Raw genomic sequence first — 15,851 nt, 5'->3', positions numbered from 1 at the left:
GCCATCACTTTCGACAACACCCGAGGGGCACTGGTGAGGCCGAAGGGGAGCACAATAAACGGAAAATGCTCCTGGCCCACCATGAACCGCAGGTAACGCCGGTGGGCCGGCAGGACGGGGATGTGGAAATAAGCGTCCTGCAAGTCCAACGCTACCATCCAGTCTCCAGGGTCTAGGGCAGCTAGAACCTGAGCTACAGTGAGCATCTTGAACTTCTCCTTCCGGAGGAAGGTGTTGGCGCTCCTGAGGTCCAAGATAGGGCTTAGGCCCTCTTTGCCCTTCTTGGGAACCAGAAAGTAGTGGGAATAACAACCACAACCTACTTCTGGACCAGGAACGTGCTCGATGGCCCCCTTGGCCAAGAGGGCCGTAACTTCCTCCTGCAGACGTTGCAAGTGATCCCCCGAAATTCAGTGGCACTGCAGTGGCATGGCTGGAGGAGTCGCCGCGAAGGGGAGGGAGTAGCACCCACCTGTCCAATGTGATGGTGCGCCAGTGGAGCAGGTAAAGACTAACTCTGCCTCCCACTGGCGTGGAATGGGCCTGAAAGCTCGGACTAGGAGGGCTTTGAGGCGGATGCTGCTGGGGTAGATGTGGACGGACCGGCACGTTGTCCCCCTATACCGCCTCGGCGGAATTCACGTCCGTGACCGCGTGAAGGTTGATTTTGTGGCCTGTGGTTACTTGGACGTGAGGGGGCGCCCCTTCCTTGGCACCTAAAGGGACGAAAAGCGGAAGTTTGCGGGCGCGGGGCCGAACGGCCCAAGGACTTGGCCGTAGCCCTGGAGTCCTTAAAGTGCTCCAGCGCACTATCCGTTTTGTCGCCAAAAAGGCGACTGCCATCGAAGGGCATGTCCATGAGGGTGCTCTGGAAATCCCCAGAAAAACTTGTGGACAGAAGCCAGGCATGGCGACGAAGCGCCACCGTGGTCAACATTGCCCTGCCCAGCGAGTCCGTTGTGTCCAGTCCACATCGGCTTGCATGCCGTGCCGCATCCCGCCCCTTGGCAAGTCGTGTCCGGGCCTCCTCCGGACACTGGGGCAGCACGTCCTCCACCGTATCCCACAGGGAGTGGGAGTAACGGTTCAAAAGACACGCGGTGTTGATAAACCGCAACCCCAAACTAAGAGAGGAGAACAGCTTCTTCCCAAACTGTTCTAGTCTTTTTGATTCCCGATCCGGGGGAGCGGACGGGAAGGAGGTCTGGGAGGTAGAGGCCTGGATAACCAGGCACTCCGGCGTGGGGTGTTGGGACAGAAAACTGGGGTCGCCCGGTGCAGGGCGGTGGCGCCAGGCCACATTCCGGTCCACAGGAGGTACTGTGAAGGGCTTGGACCAGGTGCCCTTCAGAACGTCAATGAGTGCATCATTGAACTGCAGCAGAGGCTCCAAGGAGCTTGCTGACCGTTGAAGCACTTCGGTGAGGAGGTTCGTCCTCACGGCCACAGCAGGCAGTTCGAGCCCAAGGGCTTCGGCCGCCTTGCGCAGCACCACAGAAAATGCGGCACCCTCCTCTGAATCCACGGTCGGAGGAGAGATGAAGCCAGTGTCAGGGGAGGTGTCAAGACCACTGGCATCCCCCAGCTCGTCTGCCCAGTCCTGAGATAACTGGCCCTACCGGGCCAGAGGGTCTTCAGACCCCTCCCAGTCGTCACCGTCATCCGATTCCTGGTATACAGGTGGTATGATCGGAGCCGGGCAGAAGATGAAATTGCCACCCATCGGAGTCCGGTGCGACGCCGGACGGCGCCTCTCCGACGCCGGGCCCGGAGCGGGACTAAACTGGGGAACGGCGCCTGGGGTGGCAGCGGAGGAGTCGGCGCTGGCGGAGGGGTCGTGAGGTCAACCGGCGCCGACTGGGATCCAGGCCTGGATCCCCAGGGACCTGCGGCGTCAGGACCGGAGTCGACAACGGCACCTGGGCCGAAGCCGCCGGCTCGCTAAGCCTCCCAGTCGAGCCTGCGGCGCACGAAGGCGCGCCGGCAGGCGTAGACGGCGGAGCCAGGTTCCTCATGGCCATGAGGAAAGCACTGACCTCCGCCGGAGTCGCGTCAGTCCCAGGGACCGGAGGGTATGGGGACAGACGAGACCCCAGCGGCTCTGGAGTCGCGCGGGTGGTGCCACCCGAACCCTCAGCCGAGTAGCGCGACCGACGAGGGGAGTCAGAAAAGAGATGTCGCTTCTTCGACTTCGTGCTGTGCTTCGACTTACCAGATTTCAAAGACTTGGACCCCGACGAGCGGTGATGGCTGGGGCTCCGCGACCGGTCCCTCGACCTCCTCCTTGACCGGGACCTTGAGCGGCACGGAGCCGACTGCCGGTACTTTAGTAGCTTGCGGGACCACTCCCGCCCATCTTTCGAAGTCAGGGCCCGGTAGTCGAGGCACGACTCGGCGTCGTGGTAGTTTCCAGGGCAATAGAGGCACCGGCGGTGGTAGTCCGTGACCGACATCAGTCCGTGACAGGAGTCCCAAGCCTTAAAGCCAGGCATCCCTACCGGCACCAGAGTCGATGTCGACAAGAATAGAACCAAAAGAGTTAAAAAAAAGTTTAGTCAAAAAGTGACTAAAAGTGTATGTTCTTCCCAGAGCGGCGCTTACTGGGGCGGAAAAAAGAAGAACTGACATCAGCGCGCGAGGGCGCAGTCTAAGTACTCAGACGACGTCATCGCCGCGATCACAACGCAGACAACGGATGCAGAGCTGCAGACGACGCCTAGCGTCGCGCAAGGGTATTGCTGAAGAAAAATCTGTCTGGATCCAGCCTGACGCCTGGGGAAATTCTAAGGTGAGGAATCTAACTAACGTGTTTCTTTCAGATAAAGGCTGCAAGCTCGGGGACGAAGATTCTTCAGGTGCCACCACCACTTCGAGGTAAGTTGGGTAGTTGGAGGATAGGTAGGTACCCAGGAGTCGGGCACAGGGGGCTGCAGGGCGCCGGGGTGCCTTTTGATGTCGGGAAATCTTACCCTCTGTTGATCGCGGTTGGGGGGGGGTCCCTGGTTCGGAGGCTGCAGGCGTCGTCAGGAGCATCGAGGGGGTCCTTAGGTGCCGGATTCGGGGTCACAGTCGCCGGGAGGGGGGGGGGACGTCCTCGGGGTCTTGGTCCACTCCAGCACAGGCCAGGCTTGGCAGGTGCAGGGTTTGCAGGGGTTAGATACTTGCTTTGAGCAGAGCCACTGCTCGTGGGAGTCCAGGATGCTCAGAGTCCCAAGGTAGCCAGGTCCTCCGGGGTTTGTGAGGTTGCTGGCCACAGGAGGTGCTGGGATTTAGCAGGAGCAGGTTCGAGGGTCGACAGGCCGGTAGGGCTGGGGCCAAAGAAGTTGGTGTCTTCCTCTTCTTAGCAGCTGCACGGCAGGTCTTCTTTCTTCTTCTTCTTTGCTTGTTCGGAATCTGGAGAAGGAAGGTTCAGGGTGCCTCTAAATACTAGATTTAGGGGCGCTACACGTAGGTAAAGGGCAGGGACCAATGGGTCCCTGCCCTGGGGTGGGTACACCCCTTATCCTGCCACTCTCCTGTGGGAGGGGGGCAGTAGCCTAGTTCTGATTGGGCAGGGCCTCCCTTCTTCAAAATGGCGAGCGCCCAGAGATGTGCTTCACCTCGCCTCCCCCACCTGAGGGGTGGGGTTGGCAGGCTGGCACAATCCCTGTCCTTATTTGGGGTTTCCGGACAGTCTTCCCGCCAGAGTGGGGGTCAGAACCGGGGGGGGCCAGTTTGCCGGGTACGGCAAGTGGCCTGGAGAAGCTCACAAAGGCGGCATGCCTTTGAAGCTTCCCCCTGCCCATCCTGGGGGAGGAGACCTAGCACCTCGCCCAGGATGTGCATTGTTGCAGGCCCAGGAGAGCGGGGCTCTCCTCCCAGGGTTCCAGCAATATGTCTGGGCAGCCTCCCAGACCAGACGTGGAGTGTAGGTTAGGTTTCAGGGGGCATCTCTAAGATGCCCTCTGTAGTGCTTTGTACATTTAATCCCACACTGGCATCAGTGCGGGTTTAATGTGCTGAGAAGTTTGATACCAAACTTCTTAGTCTTCAGTGTTGCCATTATGGTGCTGTGGAGTTCTTGTCTGACGAGCTCCCAGCACCATATACTCTTAAATGGCAGCACTGCACTTACAGTGCCCAGGAATGGACTTGGGTACTGTAGGGGCACAGGGCTCATGCTCCTGTGCCCACACCACTGGCATAGGGCACCCAGCTAGAGGGGTGGCTGATGTATGCCAGGGCAGTGTAGGTTACGGGCATGGCATACAGGGATGTGTGCCATGTCGACTTTGTGTTTTGTCTTGTACCTGGACACTCAGCCTGCAAGGGCACTGTGTTTGTGTTCGGGTACAGGGCCTCTAAGGGTGGCACAATGAGTGCTGCAGCCCTTCGAGGCCTTCCCTGGTCACAAAGCCCTGTGTATCTGGGGTACCATTTACCAGGGGCTGACATGTGGCCAAGGTTTGCCAATTTGGGTTTTAGGGAAGGAACATAGGCCCTGGACACCTGATTGGCAGAAGCCCAGGGCACACTCAGTCAAAGCACAGTCAGCAATTCAGCAAAAAGTGGGGGCATACCATGCAAGAAAGATGGCACTTTCCCACAATATTGTACAAGCTTAAATTACAGGAGACTCAACTCAGGCCCCATGAGTGTCTAGCTTAAAGGGAAAACACAAGACGGTCCAGAAACATGTGAGGGCAGGACAGCAGAGCTTCACAAATCTACGTAGAGAACTATTAGGTTTAAACAGTCTAAAGCACAAGTTACTACTTGTGTAACGATATATCTGTAAGAGACATTAGTTAGTGATAGATTCCTTACCTCAGAATATTCCCCAGGCGTCAGTCTGGATCCGGAAAGTTTTCTGCTTAGCAGTACCCCTGTGCACCAGTAAGTGGCGCCATGCGAATGGGCACGCAGTCCCACAGGAGGCTCCTTCTTGGCCAAGGAGTAACAGGCCTTGATGCACAGAACAACCCACCGGGAGATGGTCCATTTGTGCACCGCCCGACCTCTTTTGGCGCCCACGTAGCCAACAAAGAGCTGATCATCCACCCGGAACTGCTGTGTACGCTGCAGATAGAATGCGAGCGCACGTTTTGGGTCCAGACGGTGGAGCCACTCCTCTTCCCTTGACGGAAGCGGAGGTGGAAAAAAGGTGGGCAAAGTGATGATCTGCCCGATGTGGAAGGGCGTGACAACCTTTGGCAAGAAAGAAGGTTGTGTCCTCAGAACCACCTTGTCCGGATGACCAGAAAGGAAAGGAGGTTTGGAAGAAAGAGCCTGGAGCTCACTCACTCTCCTGGCACAGGTGATAGCTACCAGGAAAGCCGTCTTGAGAGTAAGAAGATGTAAGGGACAGTTATGAAGGGGCTCAAAGGGAGCGCACATCAGAAAAGTCAAGACAAGATTCAAGTTCCACTGCGGCATTATGAAGGGCACAGGTGGGAACGTATGCGTAATGCCTTTAAGAAAACGGTAAACAACCGGGGACTTAAAAAGAGAAGGCTGATCTGGAAGCCGAAGAAAGGCAGAGATGGCCGAAAGATAACCTTTAACAGTGCCCAGAGCAGAGCCCTGCTGGGCCAAAGAGAGAAGGAACAGGAGAACCTCAGAAAGAGGGGCAGAAAGGGGATCCACAGTTATCTGTGCACCATGCCACAAATCTGTTCCACCTACAGGCGTACACCGTTTTAGTAGAGGGACGCCTGGCTGCCAGGATGACATCACAGACTTCGGGAGGAAGATCGAAAGCTGTCAACTGTCACCGCTCAATCTCCAAGCATGGAGGTCGAGGCTGGACAGGCTCAGGTGGAGGACTGTCTCCTGCTGCTGCGACAGAAGATTCTCCCGAAGAGGCAGACGGATCGGGGGATCGATGCTGATACTGAGTAGCTCGGGATACCATACTCTTCAAGCTCAGTCCGGAGCCACAAGAATAACTTGGGCCCGGTCGCGCCTGATCTTCTTCAGCACTCTGGGCAATGGTACAGGCGGAAAGGCGTACAACAGACCGCAGCTCCACTCAAGACGAAAAGCGTCTCCGAGCGAGTGCCGCCTTGGAAATTCCAGCACGCAGAACTGATGACATTGTGCGTTCTCTTCGGTGGTGAATAGATCTAACAAAGGCTCTCCCCATCGCAGAAAGACCTTGCGCCACATCCAAGTTCAGAAGCCACTCGTGATCCACTATGCACCGGAGGCTGAGTTCGTCCGCCCTGGCGTTCAGAGAACCTGCCAGGTGTTGACCCACCAAGGTAATGCCTTGACGTCCCAGCCACGTCCAGATGCGCAGAGCCTCCTGACATAGGGGTCCACAACCCCACGCCGCCCTGTTTGTTGCAATACCACATGGCGGTGGTGTTGTCCGTGAACACCTGCACTACACTTCCCCCTGTGACCACTGGAACTTCAGGTCCCACTGCAGAGCCCGCATATGCCACCAGGCATGCGTCACCAGCAGGATGCAGGAGGCCATCAGCCGGAAGGTCATCCTGACTGAAACCCGGGATAGAGGCTGAAAAAGCGGAACCATAGCCTAAATATCCCGGACTCGCTGTTCGGGAGGATAAACCCGAAATAGCGTTGAATCCAGAAACGCTCCGATGAAAGGGAGCTTCTGAGAGGGACTCGGGTGCGACTTCGGCACATTGACGGAGAACCCCAGCAGATGCAGGAGGTCAGCCGTAGTCTGGAGGTGGGAGACAACTGCCTGGGGCGAGCCCGCCTTCAACAGCCAGTTGTCAAGTTAGGGGAAGACGGACACCCCTGACCGGTGCAGATGAGCTGCGACCACCACCATCACTTTCGTGAACACCCGAGGGGCGCTGGTAAGGCCGAAGGGGAGCACGGCAAACTGAAAATACTCTTGGCCTACCGTGAACCGCAGGCAACGCCGGTGGTCCGGCAGGATGGGAATGTGAAAATAAGCGTCCTGCAAGTCCAACGCTACCATTCAGTCTCCAGGGTCCAGGGCGGACAGGACCTGAGCCAGAGTCAGCATCTTGAACTTCTCCTTCCGGAGTAAGCGATTGACGTCCCGGAGGTCCAAGATGGGGCGCATGCCCCCCCTTAACCTTCTTGGGGACCAGAAAGTAGTGGGAATAGCAACCACTCCCTACTTCCTGATCGGGAACGTACTCGATGGCCCCTTTGGCCAGGAGGGCCGTGACTTCCTGACGGAGAAGAGCCAAATGATCCCCTGACATGCGGTGGCACCGAGGTGGCATGGCTGGAGGGGAGGACAGAAAGGGGAGCGAGTAACCTTGGCAGATTATCTGCAGCACCCACTTATCCGACGTAATCATACGCCAGTGGTGGAGGTGAACCCTGCCACCCACTCGCGTGGGGTGCCCCCTGAAGCTCGGATTAGGAAGGTTTCGAGGCGGAAGCAGCGGGGGAAGAAGTGACTGCTCCACACGCTGGTTACCAGACCCACCCCTGCGGAACTCACGTCCGCGGCCTCGCCGAGGCTGGTTCTGCACAGGCTTGATGGAAGAGCGTGCCTGGGTACCCCTGCCCTCGCCACGAAAGGAACGAAACCCCGTCGTGGCAGGGTTTTTCGAGGAAAGGACTTGGCCGTGGCACAAGAGTCTTTAAAGTGCTCCAGGGCATTGTCACCAAAGAGGCGGGAGCCATCGAAGAGCATGTCCATGAGCGAGCTCTGGACATCGGGTGAGAAGCCAGTGGAACGCAACCAGGTGTGGCGCCGCAACGCCACAGTCGTGGAAATCGCCCTGCCCAACAAATCGGCGGTGTCCACACCACACCTGATGGCAAACTTCGCTGCATCCTTGCCCTCCACAATCTCTTGGGAAACGACAGCCTGGACCTCTCCTTAGAGCACTGAGGCAGAACCTCCGCCACCGAATCCCACACTGCTTGGGAGTAACGGCCCAATAAGCAGGCGGTATTAACGGACCTCAACCCCAAACTGGCGGAGGAGAACTACCTCTTGCCATATTGGTCCAGCCTCTTACGAGTCCTTATCCGGCGGAGCCGAGGGAAAGGCACTCTGCGATGTCGAGGCCTGAATGACCAGGCTCTCAGGCTTGGAGTTAGTGGTCAAGAAGGCGGGATCACCAGGCACCGCGCGATGACGCCTAGCGACGTTCTTATCCACCGGTGCCCCCGAGGCCGGCCGCAACCAAGTACCCAAGAGGACTTCAGTGAAGGCATCATTAAAAGGGAGCAGCGGCTCCGACGACGTAGACGCCGTGTGGAGCACCTCCTTAAGGAAGTTGGTCTTAAGGGCCACCGTAGGGAGGTCGAGGTGGAGAGTCTCCGCGGCTCGACGCAGCACCATAGTGTAGGAAGGGCCCTCCTCCATAGTAGGCAGAGGTGAGGTACACCCCGGGTCAGAAGACACATCAAGTTCACCCGCATCTTGAAGGTCATCCACCCAATCCTGCTCGGAATCACACTGCCGCGCAAGGGGGTCCTCGGAGCCATCCCAGTCCTCATCCGGCTCCAGGGTAGAAGGAGCCAGTCGCGACGGCAGGGCCGGAGAGGGGGCCAGCGGCGCTCTTAGCAGCGCCGGCCGGGGACCAACTGCAGCTGCATACCAATGAGGATCCCAGTTCGGAACAAAATGGGCCGAGAACCGAGGCAGGGGCAGGATAAACGGCACCCAGTGCAAAGAACTGACGTCAGCGCGGATGGGTGGCGCCTAAGTAGCCTCCGTGACATCATCCCGGCGCGCACGACGCCAGTGACTGGCGCGGAGCCGCACGACGCCAGTGACTGGCGCGGAGCCACACGGCACCACCGACTGGCGCGCAGGGGTACTGCAAAGCAGAAAACTTTCCGGATCCAGACTGACGCCTGGGGAATATTCTAAGGTAAGGAATCTATCACTATCGTGTCTCTTTCAGATAGGATTTCTAAACAGTGGGAGCAGATACCTTCACAAACGCACAAAATGTAGCAGTTCCTGTAAGTTGCAGTAAAAATAAAACCATTAGAACCAAAAGTAATGATAAAAACATATTAAGTTTAAGACGGATTTTGACAATGACTCATACATAGCCTCACATTGTGCAGTAATGTTTCAAATTGTAAAACGGCAAACTTATTCACAAACCTTCAGTATGCTACCTAAAAAAGAAAGCTTGGCGATACTGAATTGTCATTACATGATCAACTAGAAAAGACAAAATGCTGCAAAACAATAACTCCTCACAATCAATAAGCATAAGTGCTAAGGAGTCATGTCAGATTGCATGTAAGAATCAAATATTACTACCTTTATTCCTTCCTCATCATTTACTCTGCGAATCATTTTCACACACATTTCTGTAATTTTTGGAAAGGTAGGCTGTTCAAGGCAAATATCTCGCAATATTTTTATAACTCTTTTTCTTACACTGATACCGGTGTCCTGAAAAAAGAGAAAATGATGATTAACAAACATCTCTATCAAAACATTTAAACCCTTTTCAATACAATGTACTGTTTTTTGTTGTTAAACAATGTTTGATACAGGGAAAGAACAGAGAATGACAAAAGTAATTTAAAATATTCCACTTTTTCTTTAACAGATCTCCTATCCTACCATAAATGCACCATTCATTAAAAAAACCTCTCTGAAACTTTTATCCTAGTAACACGTGTAAAGTGACTCCTGCTACCGAGCCAGTGAGGTGTGGCATTATAGTTAAGGGAAACAAATTACCAACGAGCCACAACACATCGGTTTTACCTTTATCCACCACACAACAGAGTCTAGGAATTAGATCTGCAACTAGAAAATAAAATTTTGAAAAATTACGTTAAAAAAAAAGGCACCTATCTGCACCATAAGGTGAGGTAAGATAATGAAGCAGGATTATCATTCAGAAAAGAACAGTTTATCTTTAATAACGTAATTTCCTGACAAGTACGATGGCTGCCGCAGAATACTTATATGAAGCCCTTCCAAGGAATCAGATTGGGTTAGAAATGTATTTGTAGTAACAGTTACCAGAGCTAGGAGGCACCACCCGGCATTAACGCAGAGACTACAGGATTCCCAGGAAGTGCTGCAATGAGTCCATTTAAGGCAATGACAACAGAGGTTGCGTCTAGGTTGGCTATATCCCAAAAGAACAAAAACAAAAAAAATGAATATATAAAAAACAGGAGGCAAATGTGTAATGGGGTTGAAAATGTGCGGGATGCAACTGTTGTAGTGAGGCCTTCTTGGGCCCACTTTGGTTCCCCATTTTTATTTTTACATTTTACACGTTTTAGGACAACAATTTTAGCAATCGTATTTGTTTAGGCTTGCATGATATTTTGAGATGACGCCGTACATGCTGCTTGTTTTTAGAACACAGAACAAGATATCCAAGTGCTCGCATTTCCCGTTTGAAGAAAGCTTCTAACATCTAGACACATCATTGCATCAGAGCTGAACCTCCAACACAGTAGTTTTATTATATAAATAGTGAACTGTCCCTTTATGGGTCAGAGGGGCACTGCAGCAACGACGGTGCTGGAACTAATGCTGTGTTCACATTGCAGCTCTGCTGGCGCTGATCTTCTATCCTGCAGAGAGGGAGCCCAATTCACCTCAAGGATGATTCCCTGGTTCAGCTATCTAGGTTTGGGGGCTCAGGCTAACCTAAGACTTGCCAGAGGGTACACCCACTATGCTCTCAGAGTAGGGGTAGTGATGGGTAAAAATACTAAGAAATCAGCCATGGTTGGACTGTTCATTCTTTTCACCATGTTCATAATAGTGGCTACATTGCTTTGTTTTAGCTGCCTAACAATTGCAGCTCACTCTTTCAATGCAAGACAACAGATGTTTCAATAAATATGCTGAAAACTTTATGTGCATCTTTGTTGTGTTTACAGTGGGCATGTATAAGTAAACAACAAAAGGGTTAAGATCAGTTTCCACGATTCCCTTGGGAATCAAGGGTGCCATGTTTGAGGTTGCTTTTGGAGCTTTGAGTGGGTGTATCCGCTTTCCTAAGCAATAGTAGAGAAATTGTTTCCACTTTGCAACATAACAGGCTCACATGGTGGGTTTGCGTGCCTCACACAGGATATGCACATACACTTCTGGGAGCTCATGGCAACCAAACTCTTGGACCTTACGTGCCAGATTTCTAAATTCATCTGCCTGAGGTCTGGATGTCTGAGGACTGATGCGGAGTCAGGTAATCTGATTTGATCAGTAGCTTTTTATGCTTATGTACTGACATTTCCAAGAGCATCAACTACCATGGGTCTGTTGGCTAAGTTGGTGCCACAAGAATACGGGTCATGGGTGTTAGCCTCTTTTTCCCCACAATGTATGGGATCAGAGGCAGTGGAGGAAAAGCATAAGCAAACGTTCCTGACCAATTCATTCATAGTGTCTTGCCCATGGACTCTTTGTATCTGGGGCGAAGTGTGGGCATTTTGTGCAGTGGCAGACAGATTGCAGGCGTCTATTTCTGAAAGTACCTGTTAATTATTCTTCTGGCCCTCGTGTACTTGTTCATGCCCCCTGTTTAACATCTCAGTAAAATCATTGCCCACCCCAGACAGATACCCAGCCAGAAGCTGAATGGGATTTCAAATGGCACAGTACCAGATCTTTTGGGCTAGTTCTGACAGCTGGGACAAAAACATCCCCCTCTACTTTTGGATGTAGTAAATAGCTGTCATGTTGTCGGTCTTTCCTGGGACTGTTATGGTCTCAAAGGGCTAACTGGATGCTCTCAGCTCCAACAGTTGATCTAGAAACCCTTCCAAGGTAATCTGACCATACATATGGTTCAGATGTGCAACCTACACCCCATTAGTGATGCTCCCTGTTGATTCCTTCCTGCCCCGGAAGTAACACCAGAGCCACATATATGCGCCACCTCATTCAAGCGGACATTCATTTCTTGACTGTGTACACCATCGAATGTGGAGCTTGATAAGCAGGCTGTTATGACAGTATGCAGATCTCTCAAATGGGAATTTTTTCATGGATTGAGAAAAGAATCCCTTCCACCAAACTGAGACATGAGACATGAGACGGCCTTGCGGAATCTAAGGTTAGATAAAGTATCCACCAGAAACATTGTTACCAAAACTTATTTTCACAAACTTATTCCAATGTAAAAGGTTTTTGTGGATGGGTGCCTGGAAACTAGAAAAGCATTCAATACGTAGGGAAGGAGATCAAAGGTAATCAACTGTGTTCACTAAACCTTCACACATGGAGGTGTAGATTATGCAAGCCTGGGGCAAGGCCCTAGTTGCTGTGAAAGAAGGTCCTTTGAAAATGGCAGCCTGATCAGAGGTTCTGGGTGCTACACTCCCCAGGCACAATTCAGAGCCACTAGGAGGACTTGAGCCAGGTCATTCCTGATCTTCAGAACACAAGGGAGGAGAGAAAAAGAGGTGGAAGATGTATAGATGTCCCTTGTTTCACTGTAAGGCGACTGCATCTCTGAGAAAGTGGCTCTTTGGGCACCAGCATGCAAAAGTGCTGACATTGCACATTATTGGTGGTGGCTAAGAAACTGAACGAATGATCTCCCTACTGCTAGAAGATACCCAGTACCACTCCTAGGTGTACCCTCATTTGTATTTCACTAGGCATCAACAGCTCAGTTTGTCTACCCTGACATCGACAGATCCTGCCAGGAGTTCATGACCAGGGAGAAACCCTGCTGACTCAACCAGCTCCAGAGGCGAAGGCCTCTGGCACAGGGCCCTGGACGTCACCATGCTCTGCGTGTTGCAGTACAACATGCCAGTGGTGGTGTCCGTGAGGACCTGAACCAGCCTCACTTCAATGCCAAGCAGAAAAGCCACAACTTCAAAAGACTGATGTGGAGACAGGACCCCAATGACGATCAAAGTCCTCTGATCTCCACCTCTCACAGATGACATCTATAACCCAACAGTGTAGTGTCCATGAACACAGTCTGCTATGGGTGGGAGAGAGGTCTGCTGATGGTCCAATTTTGGTCAAGCACCCACCACTGCAGGTCTTGTGCAGTCTCTCGGAAACCTAAATGCAACCTAACAAGTTCCCTTGGTGCTGAGCCGAGAAATTTCTGATCCCACTGCAGAGCCCGCAATATTCATCTGATGTATTCGAAAAGTAGGTGCCATTGCCACGGAGACGCAGGACAGAGGATGACACATTAGGTTCATAGCTTTAATGTTCTGAACTTCTTAAACAGAAGGGAGAGCTCAAAACTGCACTGTATCCAGAAACACACCAATGAACTGTAGCTTCTGTGAAGGAGTCAGAAGTGACTTTGGCACATTGATCGAAAACTCCACATACATTAAGCGGTTTGAAATCATGTAGAGTACTTTATGACTAACTGTGGCAAACCCGCTTTCAATAAGCAGTCATCGTGGTAGGGGGAAGACTGGTACACCTTCAACCTTAGGAGATGTGCTGCAACCACCGCCATCACTGTCATGAACACCCGAGAGGCACTGGTAAAGCCAAAAGAGAGCACAGAAAATTGAAAATCCTCCTGCCCATCTTGAATCCCAGGTAATGCCTTTGAGACTGCGGGATGCAAATGTGAAAGTAGGCGTCCTGCAGTTCTAGCGCTACCATCCAGACATTGGGACCAAGGGCAGATCTTGAACTTTGGATAATGTGAGTATCTTCAATTTGCCCTTTCTTTCTAAGGAAGAAATTGAGAGGGGTAAAGATCTAAAATAAGACAAAGGCCTCTGTCCGTCGGCAAGCGAAAGTAACAGGAGTAACATACTGTTTGGGATACTGCCACATAGATGCAGACAGGCCAAGCGAGCGTGCTTTGGTCCTGCTCTCCTTGAGGTGCTCCACGGCAGTCTGACTACTCTCCAAAGAGATAGGTGCCATCAAATGGCATTCTCATTAACGACGTCTGAACATCAACCAAGAAGCCTGTGGATCTCATCCACGTATGAAGTCAAAACACCACACTGGTTACAACTGCCCTATACAAACAGTCAGGGGTAAGCAGCCAAGAGTATGACTTTCTTTCCTGCGTACTGACCATAATGAATAGTTTAGCCCTGAACGCCCCTGGAACTGCAAGTAAAGTTTCAGCCAAAGGGTCCCACAATGCATGGGAGTAGCTTCCCAGCAAGAAGCTGCCATTGACAGACCTAAGGGCAAGGCTAACTGAAGAAAACATCCTCCTCTTGTACACCACCATCCTTTTTAACTCCCTGTGTTGGGGGCAGTAAGTAATGAATTGGGATTGACTTTGTTGTCGGAGGTCTGTACCACTAGGATCTCCAGAGTAGGGTGCCACGTAAGGAAATCAGATTCACTGGGAGTTGGCCTAGGGCGATGTGTCACTTGTCTATTTACTTATGAATATGACCAGGAGGTAGTGGAGTGTGTGCTGGAGAAAGTGTCACAGTTGGAAGTGGTGGAGGGGGAGAGGAGGGTCTAAGAGGTGAAGTTGGCATGTCCTTTCTTTTCAGCTCCGGTGCTTCTGAAGTGTCCAATTTTCTATTCCTAGGTGGCAATGCTGTCAGCTGACCTGTAACAGGGTCAATGTGGACCTTTTTTTGTTTCAGAACCGTTGAATCTGGGTGAAACAGTTCTTCGGAGCCCTTATCTTTTTTGGCATCGAGGATTTTATTTCCGAGTGGTGCTTTGACTTATTCTCTGTAGCGTTAGGAGGGGTCTTGGTCTCCATATGATTTGGTGGAGTTTGAGTCTGAAATTTTCATCGGTTCCAAAGTTTTATGGGATTTCTTCGGGTACGAGGGCTTGTTCTCGGCGTGTTTCGGTGCCGAAAGGCTCGGCGTTGAAGTTGTCTTCGGTGCCGACGTGGCGTGGCACTGTATCTATTTTTGACCTTTGTTTTGGTGCAGGGGACTGTTTATCGGTACCGGTACGTGATTCTGAGTCGCCGGAAGGCTTTACTTTGGGCTTCGGAGCAGAGACAGAGAGCATTATCGCGGTATGAACCTGAACCCAAAAGGTGAAGGTGTTACCGGCGCCTTACGTTGAGTTTTAGTTGGGGCAGGGGCGTCGAGGTCAGTACTCATGGTCCATTGCCCTGGAGTAATGGTTTGATCCTCTGTATCGGAGTCGTCTTCTTGGGAGATACTGATGTCCTTATCTTCCGGTTGCTGTTGGTGTGGAGCCTCTGCCCTGCATCGAAGATTTTGCCCAGTGCTGTTGGTTGAGACATTACGTGGCGTCGAGCCAGGTGAATCCGTATAATCTTTTTCGATTAGAAGGAGGTACAGGCCTCGCAGTCTTTGTCCTCGTGTTCTGGAGAGAGGCAAAGGTTACAGACCTCATGGAGATCAGTGTGTGGGAATTTAGCACCACACAGGGGGCATTTTTTGAATGGAGTTCTTTCCATTGACTGCAGGGCCGGATGACGTTGATGGGTCCAACGGCTCGCGTGAACGACCGGAATCAAAGTCGATCAATACTTTGGATGCGCGTTGAAAGGTAATACGATCGAAACAATACTGTCGAGCGGTGAGGGAATGCGCGTCAAAGAGGAATCGAGTACGAAACCGACCCGCAGCAGTTTACATCAGAACCAGATGGCGGAAAAAAACAATCGAAGGGGGGAGTCGATGAACATGCGCACTATGATCCTAAGGAGAAGTCACCTATCTCGTGACTACAAAAAACGTCTTCCAAGACAAAAACAAAGTGCTAACATCTGAGCCCAACACCAGATGGCGATCTATGCACAAGTATACGATCTACAGCTCATATGCCTTGAACACATGTTTTTCTAATAGTTTAAATTCTTACTATATGTCTGACACAAAGCTGCTTGTCATATGCCCTACAGTATCTTGCAAATAATACCCCTGAAACCACCAGCAGAAAAAAAGAATCTGATATGCATGTGAGGCGTATGGACTTGGTGGTGGATGCTTAAAGATTAAAAGCTTCAAGACCC

General features: G+C 52.0%; 1 protein-coding gene across 16 annotated transcripts in view; it reads right to left on the bottom strand.

Annotated features, from left to right (window-relative positions):
• NIPBL (NIPBL cohesin loading factor) overlaps positions 1-15,851 on the bottom strand; it is a 1,722,939-nt gene that overhangs the window by 570,635 nt on the left and 1,136,453 nt on the right. For all 16 annotated transcript variants that reach the window (XM_085631078.1, XM_085631072.1, XM_085631074.1 and 13 more), the window contains one exon: positions 9,230-9,364. In XM_085631078.1, coding sequence (XP_085487204.1) covers positions 9,230-9,364 — 135 coding nt within the window. The remainder of the gene's footprint in view (positions 1-9,229; positions 9,365-15,851) is intronic.

The sequence above is a fragment of the Triturus cristatus genome, chromosome 2_1 (genome assembly GCF_964204655.1).
Source record: "Triturus cristatus chromosome 2_1, aTriCri1.1, whole genome shotgun sequence".
Classification (NCBI taxonomy): domain Eukaryota; kingdom Metazoa; phylum Chordata; class Amphibia; order Caudata; family Salamandridae; genus Triturus; species Triturus cristatus.
Note: the sequence above shows the minus strand (reverse complement) of the source record. Positions and strands in the feature narration are given on the sequence as shown.